We start from the raw sequence: 14,819 nt of genomic DNA, 5'->3' as shown, positions 1-14,819 counted from the left end.
ATCTCACAATCTTTTGAGATCACGACCTGAGCCAAAACCAACAGTTGGACGCTCAACCAACTGCACCACTCAAGTGCCCCATAAATGGAGGATTTAAACACAAATCAGTAATTCATTTAAATATAAATACATTAAATGTAAAATATACACAAATAGTAAAATACATTAAATACTATAGCTAAGGACTGTCAAACTAAAGAGGGGGGGAAGCTCAACAATATGATGTTAACAAGGCATACCTAGAGTATATGGGTACAGAAAGATTAAAACAATTTAAACATGTATATATATAACATGTAATCACTAACCAAGACCGCTGTAGCTAACATGTAATATATATAACCAAGACTGCTGTAGCTAAACCAATAAGACAAAGTAGTTGTAGCCTACTATGGTAGGCTGACTCTAAGATGTCTCCCAGTACTCCCCACCATCTAGTATTCATGCCTTTGTGTTATCCCTTCCCCTTGAGTATGGGCTAAATGTAGCGACTTGCTTCTAATTAAAGAAATATGGCAAAAGTGATAGGATGTCACTTCTGAAATTAGGTTACAAAAGACTGAGTTCTATTTTGCTAGCCTTCACGCTCTCTGGATCTTACTGCTTAGCTCTGATGAAATAAATCAAGTTACTTTGTTATGAGTTGCCATACAGTGAGGTCCATGTGGTAAGAAATAGAATCCTGCCAACAATTAGGGAAGTATATAAGCAGCTTCTTTCCCAGTCAAGCTTTGAGGGAACAGCGGTCCTTGCCAGCACCTTGACTGTAGCCTGTATGGGATTCTGAGGCAAAGGACACAGATAAGTCATGCTTGGATTCCTGACCCATGGAAACTATGACATTATAAATCTTGTTTAAAGTCACTACATTTTGAGGTTATTTGTGACATAGCAATTACCTAACATAAGGACTTTAAGGCAAAAAGCATTACTATAAACAGAAAGGGGTATTTCATGATGAAAAGGGGTTAATCCAATTATAGATATTATGATTCTAAATTTGTATGTACTTAATAACATGGCCTCAAAATATATAAGGCAAAAGCTAGCAAAACAAAAAAGGAACAGATATATCCACAATGTAACCTTGTGGTAGGCAAAGAACAAACAGCCAGTGAGGTAACAGAGATGGAATAACATCATTAATAATCTTGACCTAACTGACCTGTACAGAACGCCACACCCAACAACCATAAAACATACTGTATTTGAAAATACATATGGAACATACACTAATGCCTATGTGCTTGGCCTTCAGGCAAGTTTCAAAAAAAAAATTCAAAGGGCAGAGATCACACACAACGCATTTTCTAATTTGTAGTGGAATTAAGTTAGAAGTTAAAAATTTTCCCAAATATGTAAAAAGAAGTATACTTTAAAATAATGCTCTGATCAAAGAAGAAATCACAATAGAGATTAAGATTTATTTTACTAAAAAAAAAAAAAAAAAAAAAAAGGTTTATTTTACAGTGGATGACAAAAAAGCCTAAGGAGATAGTCAGAGGAGAAATCAATGCATTAAAAGAGCAAATAAGGATTCAATAGAGAAGAGCTAATTCTCCAAAAAGATTAATAAATTAATAACCCCCCAGGAAAACTGATGAAGAAAAAGAGAATACACAACTATATAAAAAGAGATCCACAACTATATAAAAAAATCATATATCATGACACATGGAGTTTATTCCAGAAATGAAAAATAGGCTTAACATTTGAAAATTAATAAAGTTTACATATGACCAACTCCAACTCCACAAATGTCACAAAATGTTTCTGATAAAATTCAATATCTTGTCATGATAAAGACAAAAATCTTAGCAAACTAGAAATAAACTCCCTCTATAAAATGAAAAGCTGTAGCAAACATCAATATTAGATTTCCCACTGAGATGTAAAACAAGACAATGATATCTGATCACTATTTTTTTTTTTGATCACTACTTTTTTTCAACGTCATTTTGGTCATCTGTAGAGGTCTTTTCTAATTCAATAAGGAAACTATAAATCTTTAAGATTTGAAAATGAAGGAATGACACTTATTCATAGATAAGATGATCATACAGAAAATCTAAAAGGATTTGTGGATAAGCTATCAGAATTAATAGGCAAATTTAGCAAAGTGTCAGGATACAAAGTAATTTAGGAAAAACCTTATTCTATATAAGAGTATTAAATAGACGATCATATTTTAAAATAATACCATTTACATCAAATACCTATAGTTCAAGGACTCTGAAAAATACACTGACATAATTTAAAGAAATCCTAAATAAATGAAGGATTATATCATGCTCGTGGTTTGAAGATTTCATATTGTAAAGATGTCTTTTTCTGAAATGTACCAGTAGGTTTGGTTTATCTCTTGATTTTGTGGAAACCAGCAAGCTGATTCTAAAATTTACATGAAATTTAAAAAGCCAGAAAGAGTAGCCAAGATAATCCCCAGAAGAGCAAAGAATTAATTTTACAAAGACTTATTATTATAAAACTATAATAATCATGAAGCATGATATCCGATAATAATAAAATAACAAAAGAGAATCCAGAGTGAGATCATGTAATGAGCATATTAATTGATGAAGAGATAGCTTTTCAGAGTAATGAGGGAAGGTACAGCCTTTTCAATATCTTCAATAGGCTTGGGAAAGACAGAGGTTTCTTAAGGCCCAAAACCACTACCCAAAAAGGAAAAGATAAATGTATTTCACTACATTAAAAATCAGAACTTCTATTCATCAAAAGAAACCATTAACAGTGAAAATACATAGAATGGGAGTTATATATTTGCAATATGTAACTAATAAAAGGCTAATAATGTTGAGAAATACAAAGAACTTCCATAAATCAACACAACAAAGCCAGACCCCCTCGTTTAAAAAAAACAGACACCTAACTAAAGATGATACTCAAATGGCCAATAAATACATGAAAAGTTGAGTAGCAAGGAAATGAGCATTAAAAAATTATGAGATACCACTACACATTCAAAAGATTCACTAAAATTAAAAGACTATACAAAGTGCTGACAAAGATTTGTGGAGCCAAACTTACACATTATTGGTGAAAGTATAAACTAATACAAGTACTTTGGAAAACTGTTTGGTAATTATCTACTAAAGTTCAGTTACACATGACTCAGGAATTCCCACTAATTATATACCTAACAGAAATGTTTATAAATGTTCATAACAACATATCATAAAAATCCCAATCAGGGGGAAAAAAATCAACAGACTAGATAAATTGAAACGACAGTGAAAATAAATGAAATACTACTTCATGAAACATGACTGAATCTCACAAACACAATATTGAGCAAAAGAAGCCAGAAACAAAAAAATACATACTAAATGAATCCACTCATATGAAGTTTGGGGGAAAAAACAAAACTAACCTCTGGTGTTAGACAATGATTACTTACAGGGAGAAGAGGGTGTTAGTGACTGGGAGATGGCACAAGATGGGCTTCTGAGATATTAGTAGATCCTATTTCCTGATCTGGGTGGTCATTACACAGTATCCACTCTGAAAATTCACCTAGCTATATGCTCGTGATTTGTGTACTTCACTGTATGTTATTCTTCAATTTTAAAATATATTAAAAATCTTGATGATACAAGCAATGAGCCTTTGGTAAACAACCAAACCAATAAATAATAATAATAAAGGCAATGAGAAACTCCAAAAAAGGAACAAAAAGCCATAAAGGAGCATCAAGAATTGAAAAGAAAGAAGTATTAGCAATTCGTGATGTTAGAAGAATAGAGAATTCATTTCTCATTATTAGGAATTTCTTCTTTTGAATGATTCACTCAACTTATGAACAAAATATGGAAGATGTAGTTACAGATGCAAGAAAGATTATAAATGTTAACAACCTTGGCAATGTAAAAATAAATATGTACATAAAAGAGGAAAGTTAGAAGAGAAGGATGGGTAAAGGAAAGTCAAGGTACTGACTTAAATAGAACAAAAAAACTAAGATATGAGATTAAGTTGTAATCAACAGATGTGCTTCCAGATAATACAGGAATGCAGGCAGCGGGTAGACAAAACAACACTAGCCTATACTGATAGCTGTTTTATCTGGGTAATAGAAACAGGGGCTTTGTTATACTACTGCTTACTTTTAATTATTTTTGAAATTTTCCATAATAAAAAGTTGGGGTTTTCCTAAAGGTATCCAAGAGTAAAACATAATGCATCTTTCAAACTTGGAAAGAGAAGCGAAAAGGGGGAGGTATTGTGAATTAAATCTTTATGGCCTGAAATATATAAAGCTGGAAAATTGAAAAACAGAGTTATAAACATTATAGGCACAAACAGAAATTATTAAAAAGAGTTGTCTCTCAGAAGTCAAAGTGGGTGTGGAAAGTGTGAGGCAAGATAAATCTTTTATACTATGAGCTTATTTCAAAAATTATCATTTTAATTATATATTTTAATTAAAAGCCTATTGTTGTAAAAGCTAAAAAATCTAAGCAACTGCCATATTTTTAAACTCTCAAGTCTTATTAAAAAGCTGATGAGGAAAAAATAAAAAAGCTGATGACGTAATATACAATAAAGCTAATTATCTTACCTCCTTTTCTTCACCAACTTGGTCCAAACTCTCATGACTTGAAGGATTATATGGAATTACTGAAAATCCAATCCCAAACATGAAAAAAAAAAAAAAAAGAGAGAGAAACATAATACCCGTTAACGGAGTTTGACTTAAAATTGAGTACCTGTCCTACTAGTAATAAACTGCATGTATTTATGAGTTAAAACCTAATCTTAAATGAGAATGAGGAGCAAGAACCAATTAGCAGCCTAGTACTGATTTTAACAGATATTTTTGGTATTTTAAAAATATTTCACCTCTTCACCAATTAATCAATTCCTTCTATAAGGGTAACTCTATAAATCTTATTCAATTATTTTAGTATGACTAAGGCATAGAGAGAGGGAACTTTTGGGTTTTACTCCTCACTTCCTTCATACTCAAAACGTTCCTAACTACCATACCACATAGGTCAAGTATAGAATTGAAAAGACTGAACTCTAGGTTTCTATTCCTTAAAGCTATTTGGGGCACACACAAAAAAGCCCATGTTTCATATAACCGGCTTCTTGCATGAACAAGAGACTACATTCTGTCCTTCTAGGAAAACTCCCTCACTTTCCCTTTCTTGATTCATCCAAGATCACAATGCTCCACTCAGTTAATCACTTTCCAAGTTGAGCAGATACATATTTAAGGTTTTGTGTTTATTTGATGTTTGAATTCACATGATCTTTTTTAAATTTTCTATATTGCATCTCTGTATCTCTTACATAATTTTTATTTCTGATAATAAAACTTCTAATCAAAACAGATCACCCAAAGAGCTAACATGGCCCACAAAATCTGTGTTTTCATTATTGAAAAAATGAGGTTTGCTGAATTTTTAAAAAGTCTCAGAAGAAATTTATCTGAATTAGAGGAAAGAATCATTTGTTATAGTTTACGTAGCTGTCTTCTTAAAATGCCAAAGGTATATATTAAGTATTGTAACTGATAGTACCACTGCAAAATAGTGTTAACTAACTTTTATTTGGGAAGAACATAAATGGTTTTAAACTTAAGTTAAAGAGTCACCTAAAGAAGTATTTAAAGATACTTGTTGATGAACAATGGTCCTGCTAGTGTCATTCTTACCTGTCTGTACATGATCTGAAGGCATGGGTGACTGGTCCATAGGCATCATTGGTTCCTATAAACATTTCCAAAGACACAGTAACTCAGTAGGTTCTTTTTAAATCCCAATACCACTATAAATGCAGAAACAACTTTGTTTCGATGAGACATAGCATATTAAAATTTAAACTTGAAAGAAACTTAGTAAGTGAAAACTGTATTACTTTATTTTAATTATATAAAACCATGCAATATTCCTGTGAATGAGCTAAACATTAGTCATGTTTTACGGATAACAAAAATCACGTTTTACAGATAACAAAAGAAACAGAAAACTAATTTCAGACTACCCATTAGAAATCAAATAAAAAAAAAGAAATCAAATGAAACTTCTATATACTTTGATTCATTTCTCTTCTACACTATGTATTCTTCCTTTCAGCTCCATACACTCTCTTCAATCTTTGGCAAAAGGAGTCTCTAGTACATAAGTTCCTTAGCTGAGTTTAGAAATGAACTTCAAAAATGGTCTAGAAACCTAAAATTTGTGGGTTTCCCACCTTTCTAAAGATTCTCAAAGGTGCCAGTGACTCAAACAAGGAGAAGAAATACCTTCTAGAAACTGACTTACCCAACTAACTGCCAATAACTTCAGGAAAAATGTTAATTCAAACCAAAATATTACTAATTCATTAATCTTGGACCCAGGGTTTAATGAATACCAGCAAGAAACGGTAAAGTTGAGAAAGAGCAGTAGTTAACACAGTTATAATTTCTTTGTTTAAAAGACTTTATATTTAAGTAATCTCAACATCCAGTGTGGGGCTCAAACTCAAAACTCCGAGATCAAGAGTCACACAAACTCTACCAGCTGCACCAGCCAGGTGTCCCTACATAGTTATAATTTTAAGGGTGCCTTACAGATAGGCTCCTGGATTTTACAATACATTTAGTGATTATTAACATAATCACTGTACATGGTCTGAAGTCATTCTATCACCTAAGAATATTCAGGAATATCAACAGTAACCTAAATAAATTATGTTCAGAATTTTTGGCCTTGATCATTTCCTTAAGATGGGATTTTCACCTCCCTAACAACAAACCCATTCCTGAGCTTATATGAACTAGTTAAATAATTCTAATACCAACAAGTCACCAATAATAACCTATATTCACAATGTGCAAAGAAGATACTATGAATAAACATGGTATACTCATTCTAGAAGACAATTTAGAAAGATGCATTTAGCTTATTTATTTATTTATTTATTTATTTATTTATTTATTTATTTATTTATTTTTTAGAGGGAATGGGGCAGAGGGAAAGGGAGAGAAAGAGTCCTACGCAGGCTCCACACCCAGAGCCCAGCACAGGGCTCGATCTCACGACCCTGAGATCATGACCTGAGGACGCTGAGATCATGACCTGAGCTGAAATCAAGAGTCGGATGCTTAATCAACTGAGCCCACCCAAGGGCCTTTGCATCCAGATCTTTTTAAAAATGCATATCCTTTAAGCCAGTAATTCTACTTCTAGTTTCTTAAGGAAATAATATTTACTTATCAGAAAGTTCATGATTTTCTTTATAGGAAAATGTAGAAAACAACTCAAATGTATAATCATGGGGAACAGTTAAGTAAATCATGACCTAGGTATATAACAAAATACCATGCTAACATTGATGAGGATATAGACAGATATAGAAAGGTGACTAAAATATATAGTTAAGTGAAAAAATAGGTTAGAAAACAGTATATATACATCTATGATCTCATTTTTGTTAAAAAGTATGTAAAAGAATAAGACCCAGTCAAACACTATGTGCATTCTGATGGATAAACGCTCCACCTTCTATGAAGCAGTCTCAAAAACAACCTAGAAGAACCAAAAACCAGAATCTAAATTAAACTTCTACATCCAGCTATAATATAACACAGAAGATAATGAGGACAGGGGAACATTTTAAACAAAACCATGAAAGCAAAGAGAAGAGTATTCCAATGCTTTAAATGACAACATAATTTCTTCTACATTGAAATTTTAAAGGGGAAAAAAGCGAGTGACAGAGATAGAAGAATCAGTAAATTAAAAAATATCTAGGCCACATATCAGTCAACTGCAAATATGGACTTCATTTGGATCCTGATTCACAATGAACACTAAAAACAAAATTGTCTCATTTATGAGGCAACTGAAATTTGAACACTGCCTAGATGAATATTTGATATAAAGAATTGCTTTTTAGTTTTTGACGAGTCCTTATCTTTTAGATTTGTTTCAAAATACAGGATGAGAGCAGGTTACATGGGTGGGGGTGTAGCTGAAATAAGACTGGTCATGAGTTGTTACCTACTGAAGCTGGGTGATTGGCTTATGGCAGTTCATTATACTGTTATATCTACTCTTAAATAGATTTAAAATTTTTCCAAATAGAAAATGAAATTTTTATTGTTTTAATATTTATATAAAATTATTTAAAATTGAATTATATAACTTATATTTTAGTTATATAATTAACTTTAATTTATATGAATAATTATATAAAATTTAATAAATTTTCTATATTTATACATATAAATTTGCAAAAGAAAAAGTTCTAGAAAGATATATACTAGAAGACAATTACCTTTAGACAGTAGATTTCATGGGGTATTTTTATTTAATTTTTCTTTATTTATCAGTATGCTCTATAATGAACATGTTATAATTGTATATTTGAAAGAGAAAGTAAAAAAATTTTAAGTTAAAAGACTCCCCAGTAATTTCACACTTTAAATAGCAACTATGAAACCTCTGACTCTTCTTACCTGATCTGTTTAGTGTGGTTGCTAATACAACAGGAGCTACAAATTAGTTGATCTAAAGAGAAAAAGGTCTCTTAAATAGTTCTCCCTACCTCTTCCTCATTTAGACCAGATGATTTTTGTAGCAGATTACATCAAGAAGTTAACTACATAATATAAACAAATTTATAATAACAATTCAAAACTCACAATATGTCAACTGGACTGTAAAGTTACATTCTATAACACTGTTGACCTGTGATTCCTTAGTACCTGTATTTCAGCCCTCTGCTCTAGTAGTGTTACTGAAAATGTTCTATTAAAAAAAGACAATTGTGTCTTACCGGTGGCATAGAATGCCGCCCACATTCGATTGTGACGAGTTTGTGGCACTTCTTATGAACCAGGAGTTTGCAGTTGATGCATTTATATCCCTGACGTCCAAGTCCCCATATTCGGTCGGTACAGATGGCACAGTGGGCACGCTGGAAAGAGTAATTCAACAGTATTTTCTTAGCAGAAAAAAAGATCATAATCTTTTGCCAACAGTTTAATGATAAAATAGTGAAAATAAGGGGTGCCTGTGCCTAACTCTGGATTTCAGCTCAGGTCACAATCTCAGGGTTATGGGATCAAGACCTAACTCCAGCTACACACTGGGTATGGGGTCTGCTTGGGATTCTCTCTTCCTCTCCTTCCGCCCTCCCACCCCAACTCGCTTACACGCTCTCTCTCTCAAAAAAAAAAATTTTTTTAAGTGAAAATATGTAGCTTTCTTCTCTAACTCAATTCCTTTTTCTTTATATAAAACTTTTCCAAAACTATCATAGTTATGGAAAAAATAAACAGAAAAAGTGTTTTGTTTGCAAGAGTGAAATTTGCAACCATATTGTTTTGTTACATATTCAAGAATTTCTATTCTTCACATAAATTCAGAGTACTGAAAAGAGTAAAAGTGAATTAAACTTGAAAAACATACAGCAGAAAAAGCTATGCAAGGACTCCCAAGCAAACATAAACCTTCCAGACTGTTCAGAGGTCAAACCAAAGCCCTGCTCTCTAAAAGAGCAATATCAAAGTGACCATTCATTTCAAAGCTTTTTAAATATCAGTGCTACTGAATAAAAGGATTTTGGGAGGGATCCCTGGGTGGCGCAGCGGTTTGGCGCCTGCCTTTGGCCCAGGGCGCGATCCTGGAGACCCGGGATCGAATCCCACATCGGGCTCCCGGTGCATGGAGCCTGCTTCTCCCTCTGCCTGTCTCTGCGCCTCTCTCTCTCTCTCTGTGACTATCATAAATAAATAAAATTAAAAAAAAAAAAAAAAGGATTTTGGGAACCTCAGGTAGTAGCTTTTATTTACTTTAATGAATTCAGAACATGCTACTAGCTTTACAATGGAAATTGAGTCCATATATTTGTAGTTATCGAGAGTAGTTAAGAACATGGACTTCTGGGGATCCCTGGGTGGCAGGAGCCTGCTTCTCCCTCTGCCCCTCTCTCTCTTTCTTTCTCTCTCTCTCTCTCTTTCTCTGTGTCTCTCATGAATGAATGAATGAATGAATGAATAAATAAATAAATAAATCTTTAAAAACAAACAAAAAAACAACACGGACTTCTGGAAATACACTTCTTTCAAGCCTTATTAGTTCTGCCACTTACTAGCTATGTCATCTTGGGCAACTTACCTAAGCGCCCCACACCTCAGCCCTTTCATCTGTGAAACAGAAATATATAGTACCCATCTCACAAGGCTGTTGTAAAGATTAAATGGGTCAATATGTGTCAAACATTTGGAAAAGCACCTGGTACGTAGTAAAAGCTAGGTAAGTGTTTTGCAATTATTATTTTTGAAATAGTGAAAGTTAAAATTACATTAAATGGTTTGCAAAATAAACTTTGCTTATTTTCTGGTTGTCTGGAATTATATTTCAAAAACCAACATTCAGGACGCTTGGGTGGCTCAAAGTTGAGCATTTGCCTTAGGCTCAGGGCGTGGTCCTATAGTCCCAGGATCAAACCCTGCATTGGGCTCCTTGCAGGGAGCCTGTATCTCCTTCTGTCTGTGTCTCTGCCGCTCTCTGTCTCTCGTGAATAAATAAAATCTTTAAAAAAAAAAAAAAGCCAACTTTCTTTCAGCTAAGGTAACCATACAATTCAATAGGGGGTATTTTTAAGAGTGAAAGGAGATGTTATTAAAAATTACCTCAAGATAACTGGGATACTGTCCCAGGCAAACTGGAAAAGGTGTCACCTTACTTATTTCTTTAAAAGGGAAAATAAGACTACCTTTCTTTTACAGTAGTAGAGTAAAAAAAGACTCATATTATTAGTATTTAACAAATTAAGGCTTACCCTGTTGAAACGCTTGGCTTGAAAAGTGTGGCCATTTGCACAATAAAGCTTTCTCCATCGGCGTGCGCCTCTGCGGTAGATGGATTCTAAGAAGAGATAAAAAAAAAAAAAAGAGTAAGTCCAAATAAAAGTCTTTATAATTAAATCTGTGGGTTTTTTCATGATTTTCACTTTGAGAAAAAAACGATTCTGATAAAAACCTGAAAGTGAAAAAATAAAATGAATTCCTCAAGGGACTAAATGAAAACAAAGCCCACGGAGCAAAATGTATTAAAAATTACTATTTGGGCTTTTCGTTTTTTTTCCCCCCTCAACTTTTAATTTTGAAAAATGTTAAGCCCATAGAAAAGTTGACAGAATAGAATAAACAGCTGCATCCTTCCCGGAGACTTACCAATTACCAACATTATGCCACGTTTGCTTTCCTCTCTATACACTTGCCTTTTTTCCCCCTGAATCATTTAAGAGTTAAGTTGCAGACATAACACTTCACCCTTAAATACCTAAGGATTCACTCACCGCCTTAGAATAAGGGTGTTTCCCCTAATTCTACTTAACGGCAATACCATTACCATGTCTTAGAAAATCAACATTGATTCAATATCACCTAACAGAAGCTCATATGCAAATTCCCCTATTTACCCTCAAAGTATCTTTCATAGCTTTCTTTTTCTCTCCAAGATCTAATCAAGATTCAAGCACTGAATCTTTGGTTGCTAGACCTTTTTTCTCTCTAATGTATGCTGAAACATTCCCACTGCCGTATTTGTTTATTCCTTGTGATGTTGATTTTTTTTCTTTTTTTTTTTGTGAAACAGTCCAGGCAGCTGTCTTATATTATGTCCTACATTCTAGATTTGTCTGCTTCCTTACTAGAATCAATATCAAATACTCTTGGCAAAAATAATATATAGGTGATATGTATTGCTTACTGTATTATATCAAGAGATACACAAATGTCAGATTGCTGACTCCCACTACTAGCATTCAAGAACTCTGTTAAAGGCAGTGATTGCTTGTTCTCTTCGTTGTAAAGGTACATTTTACTTTTTATAGATGCCCTAAAAGGGACATTCTGTAGCCATAAGAATATTATCTTCTCCATTAATCTTTTCTTTTTTAGAGGGGGAAGAGGAACAGAGGGAGAGAATCTTAAGCAGGCTCCACACCCAGCCCTGAGCCCAAGGTGGGGCTGATCTCACAACCCTGAGATCATGACCTAATCAAGAGTCAGACAGTAACCAACAGAGACTCCCAGATGCTCCTCTCCATTAATCTTTAATCAAATGGTTTTTATATTAATACTTTTTCTAAACAAACTAAGAGGTTCCATGAGACCAAATCTAGTTGACCTGAGTAATTTTAGTTAACTCAATCACTATTATACATATGGTCTATTAGTCATTAATATTAATATTCCATAGTGATAGTTAATACTGTAAAAGGATTCCATTAGGTTTCTAAACTCCTATTTTAAAGCAGATGTAGCACTGGGTTTACTATTTAAAATTACCATAGAAAAGACTAGTTGAAATGCTCTGAATCAGAAATCTTAACATAATATCACAATACAGAACCTTAAATACAGATGCTTTTTTTTTTTTTAATTTATTTATGATAGTCACAGAGAGAGAGAGAGAGAGAGAGAGAGAGAGAGAGAGAGAAAGGCAGAGACACAGGCAGAGAGAAGCAGGCTCCATGCACCGGGAGCCTGACATGGGATTCGATCCCGGGTCTCCAGGACCGCACCCTGGGCCAAAGGCAGGCGCCAAACCGCTGCGCCACCCAGGGATCCCCTGATGCTTTTTTTTTTTTTTTTAATTTATTTATTCTGTTAGGAATAACCAAAGCAGAAAATTTCTGTTAATAATATTTTAACCTAGGGTGCCTAGGTGGCTCAGTCGATTGAGCATTCAACTCTTGATTTTGGACCAGGTCATGAGTTCAGGGTTGTGGGATCAAGTCCCAGATTCAGCACTCAGTGGAGAGTCGGCCTGAGATTCTCTCTCTCTCTCTCTCTCCCTTCCCTCTGCCTCATCTTATTTAAAAGATTTATTTATTTATTTGACAGAGAATGAGAGAGAGTACAAGCAGGGGGAGCAGCAGACACAGAGCCACTGACTAAGCCACCCAGGTGTCCCTCAAATAAGTAAATAAATCTTTAAAAAAATAGTAATAATATCTTAACCTAAAAAAATTTCCTATTTTAGAAGCTTTCATGAACTACAACTTGATATACCTTAAATTCAAACATATTAATGCTGCCTAGGAATTAAAAGAGCCAAGAGACTATATTAGTGGTCATCAATTTTCCTCCATGCTCTATTTTAATAATACTTATTATACTGGGGAAGCAGTGGTATCAAATTTCTACCAGCAAATTTTACACAGGGAAAGTGAGCATGAAATATAGTGAAAAGTTAGGAAATGATTATTTTATCTGGAAAGTGTACTATAGATCCATAATTCATTTGTAGATAGGACTCTGAAACCAGGACCTGCTATAATGGCAAGTCTTTCAAAACTCTGGCCTGGACAAAGAATTTACATAGTTGCTTCTCCAACAGACCTATAAAGGCAGCCTACACTGGCTTGGATCCATCCATCATCACAACTCTGGTAAAACATTCTTAGCTGAATCCAGACCTAAATTTTTCATTATTGTTTCAGGGTTCTACCTACTTCCTTAAATTTCCCCATCTTCCTATATAGTACATGGCCCCCATTCAACTCTATACATAAAGACTCAGAGCTCTTTAATTTTTTATTTTCATCAAGTTGCATAAAGAGTCAAGGAACTGGGGCGCCTGGGTGGCTCAGTCAGTTAAGCATCTGCCTTCAGCTCAGGTCATGATCCCCGGGTCCTGGGATGGAGCCCCACATCCGGGTCCCTGCTCAGCGAGAAGTTGGTTTCTCCCTCTCCCTGCCTGTGCTCTCTCTCTCTGTCAAATAAATAAAATTTTCATCAATCAATCAATAAAGCATGTTTCTTATGTATATACATGTCTATGTGTGAACACATACAGACGCAGAGATAAAGCAAACACAGAGAATGTTAATAATGGGTGAATAAAGGAACATGGTATCTTCAAAATTAAGTGACAAGACACATGTCAGTAACTTGCAACTATGAACTACCTGATTTTTTTTTTACAATTTTATTTATTTATTCATGAGAGACACATAGAGGGGCAGAGACATAGGCAGAGGGAGAAGCAGGCTCCCTAACGGGAGCATGATGTGGGACTTGATCCTAGGACTCTGGGATCACACCTGAGCTGAAGGCAGATGCTCAACCACTGAGCCATCCAGGCATCCCAAACCATCTGATTTTCATCTGGCAAAGGAAAAGAGTTTAGGCAGATGCTAATATAGTCTAAATTAGACTGAAGAATAGAAAAGAAATCAGATGGACTAAAAATTCTATTTCTTTTTTTTTTTTTTTTTAGATTTTATTTATTTATCTGAGGGGGGTAGAGAAAGAGCGACAACATGAGTGGAGGGGAGGAGCAGAGGGAGAGGGAGTAGCAGACTTCTCGCTGAGCAGGGAGTGTGACGTGGGGCTCCATCCCAGGACTCCGGGATCATGACCTGAGCGAAGGCAGATGCTTAACCAACTGAGCCACTGAAGTAGCCCTAAAAGTTCTGATTTCCTTTCACTTGTGCAATTGTGCCATAAATAACCCTATACTCAAAGATATGAAGTATATACACACTCACTGTCTTCTCCTGGACAGGGCATTCCAGGACGTTCTGGTACACAAGGGAAGACTGAAAGAAAATAAACTAAAATCAATACAGGAAATTTAAAACACATAAATTATAGAGAATTTCAAATTCTAAAATAAAAAAACTGACCCAAATTTTAACCCTCTCTTGACACAAGATACTTAGCGTATACTCAGTAATATTTTTTCAAGGGATTCATTTACCAAGACTATATGAAAGAGGTTTTCATGAAAGTGAACAACCAAAATCAAATGCATTAGAAGCTCAAATTATTCATTCTAGTCCCT

General features: G+C 34.3%; 1 protein-coding gene across 4 annotated transcripts in view; it reads right to left on the bottom strand.

Annotated features, from left to right (window-relative positions):
* Positions 1-14,819, bottom strand: part of PRKCI (protein kinase C iota) — a 73,007-nt gene that overhangs the window by 21,000 nt on the left and 37,188 nt on the right. For 2 of the 4 annotated variants that reach the window (XM_025425558.3, XM_025425560.3), the window contains exons 4-8: positions 14,524-14,574; positions 10,804-10,889; positions 8,794-8,934; positions 5,684-5,738; positions 4,583-4,641 (exon numbers count right to left, since the gene is read on the bottom strand). In XM_025425558.3, coding sequence (XP_025281343.1) covers positions 4,583-4,641; positions 5,684-5,738; positions 8,794-8,934; positions 10,804-10,889; positions 14,524-14,574 — 392 coding nt within the window. The remainder of the gene's footprint in view (positions 1-4,582; positions 4,642-5,683; positions 5,739-8,793; positions 8,935-10,803; positions 10,890-14,523; positions 14,575-14,819) is intronic. The other 2 variants (XM_049105710.1, XM_049105711.1) reach the window with 1 other exon arrangement.

The sequence above is a fragment of the Canis lupus genome, chromosome 34 (genome assembly GCF_003254725.2).
Source record: "Canis lupus dingo isolate Sandy chromosome 34, ASM325472v2, whole genome shotgun sequence".
In the NCBI taxonomy this organism is placed as follows: Eukaryota; Metazoa; Chordata; class Mammalia; order Carnivora; family Canidae; genus Canis; species Canis lupus.
This window is presented reverse-complemented; position numbering and strand designations above follow the sequence as displayed.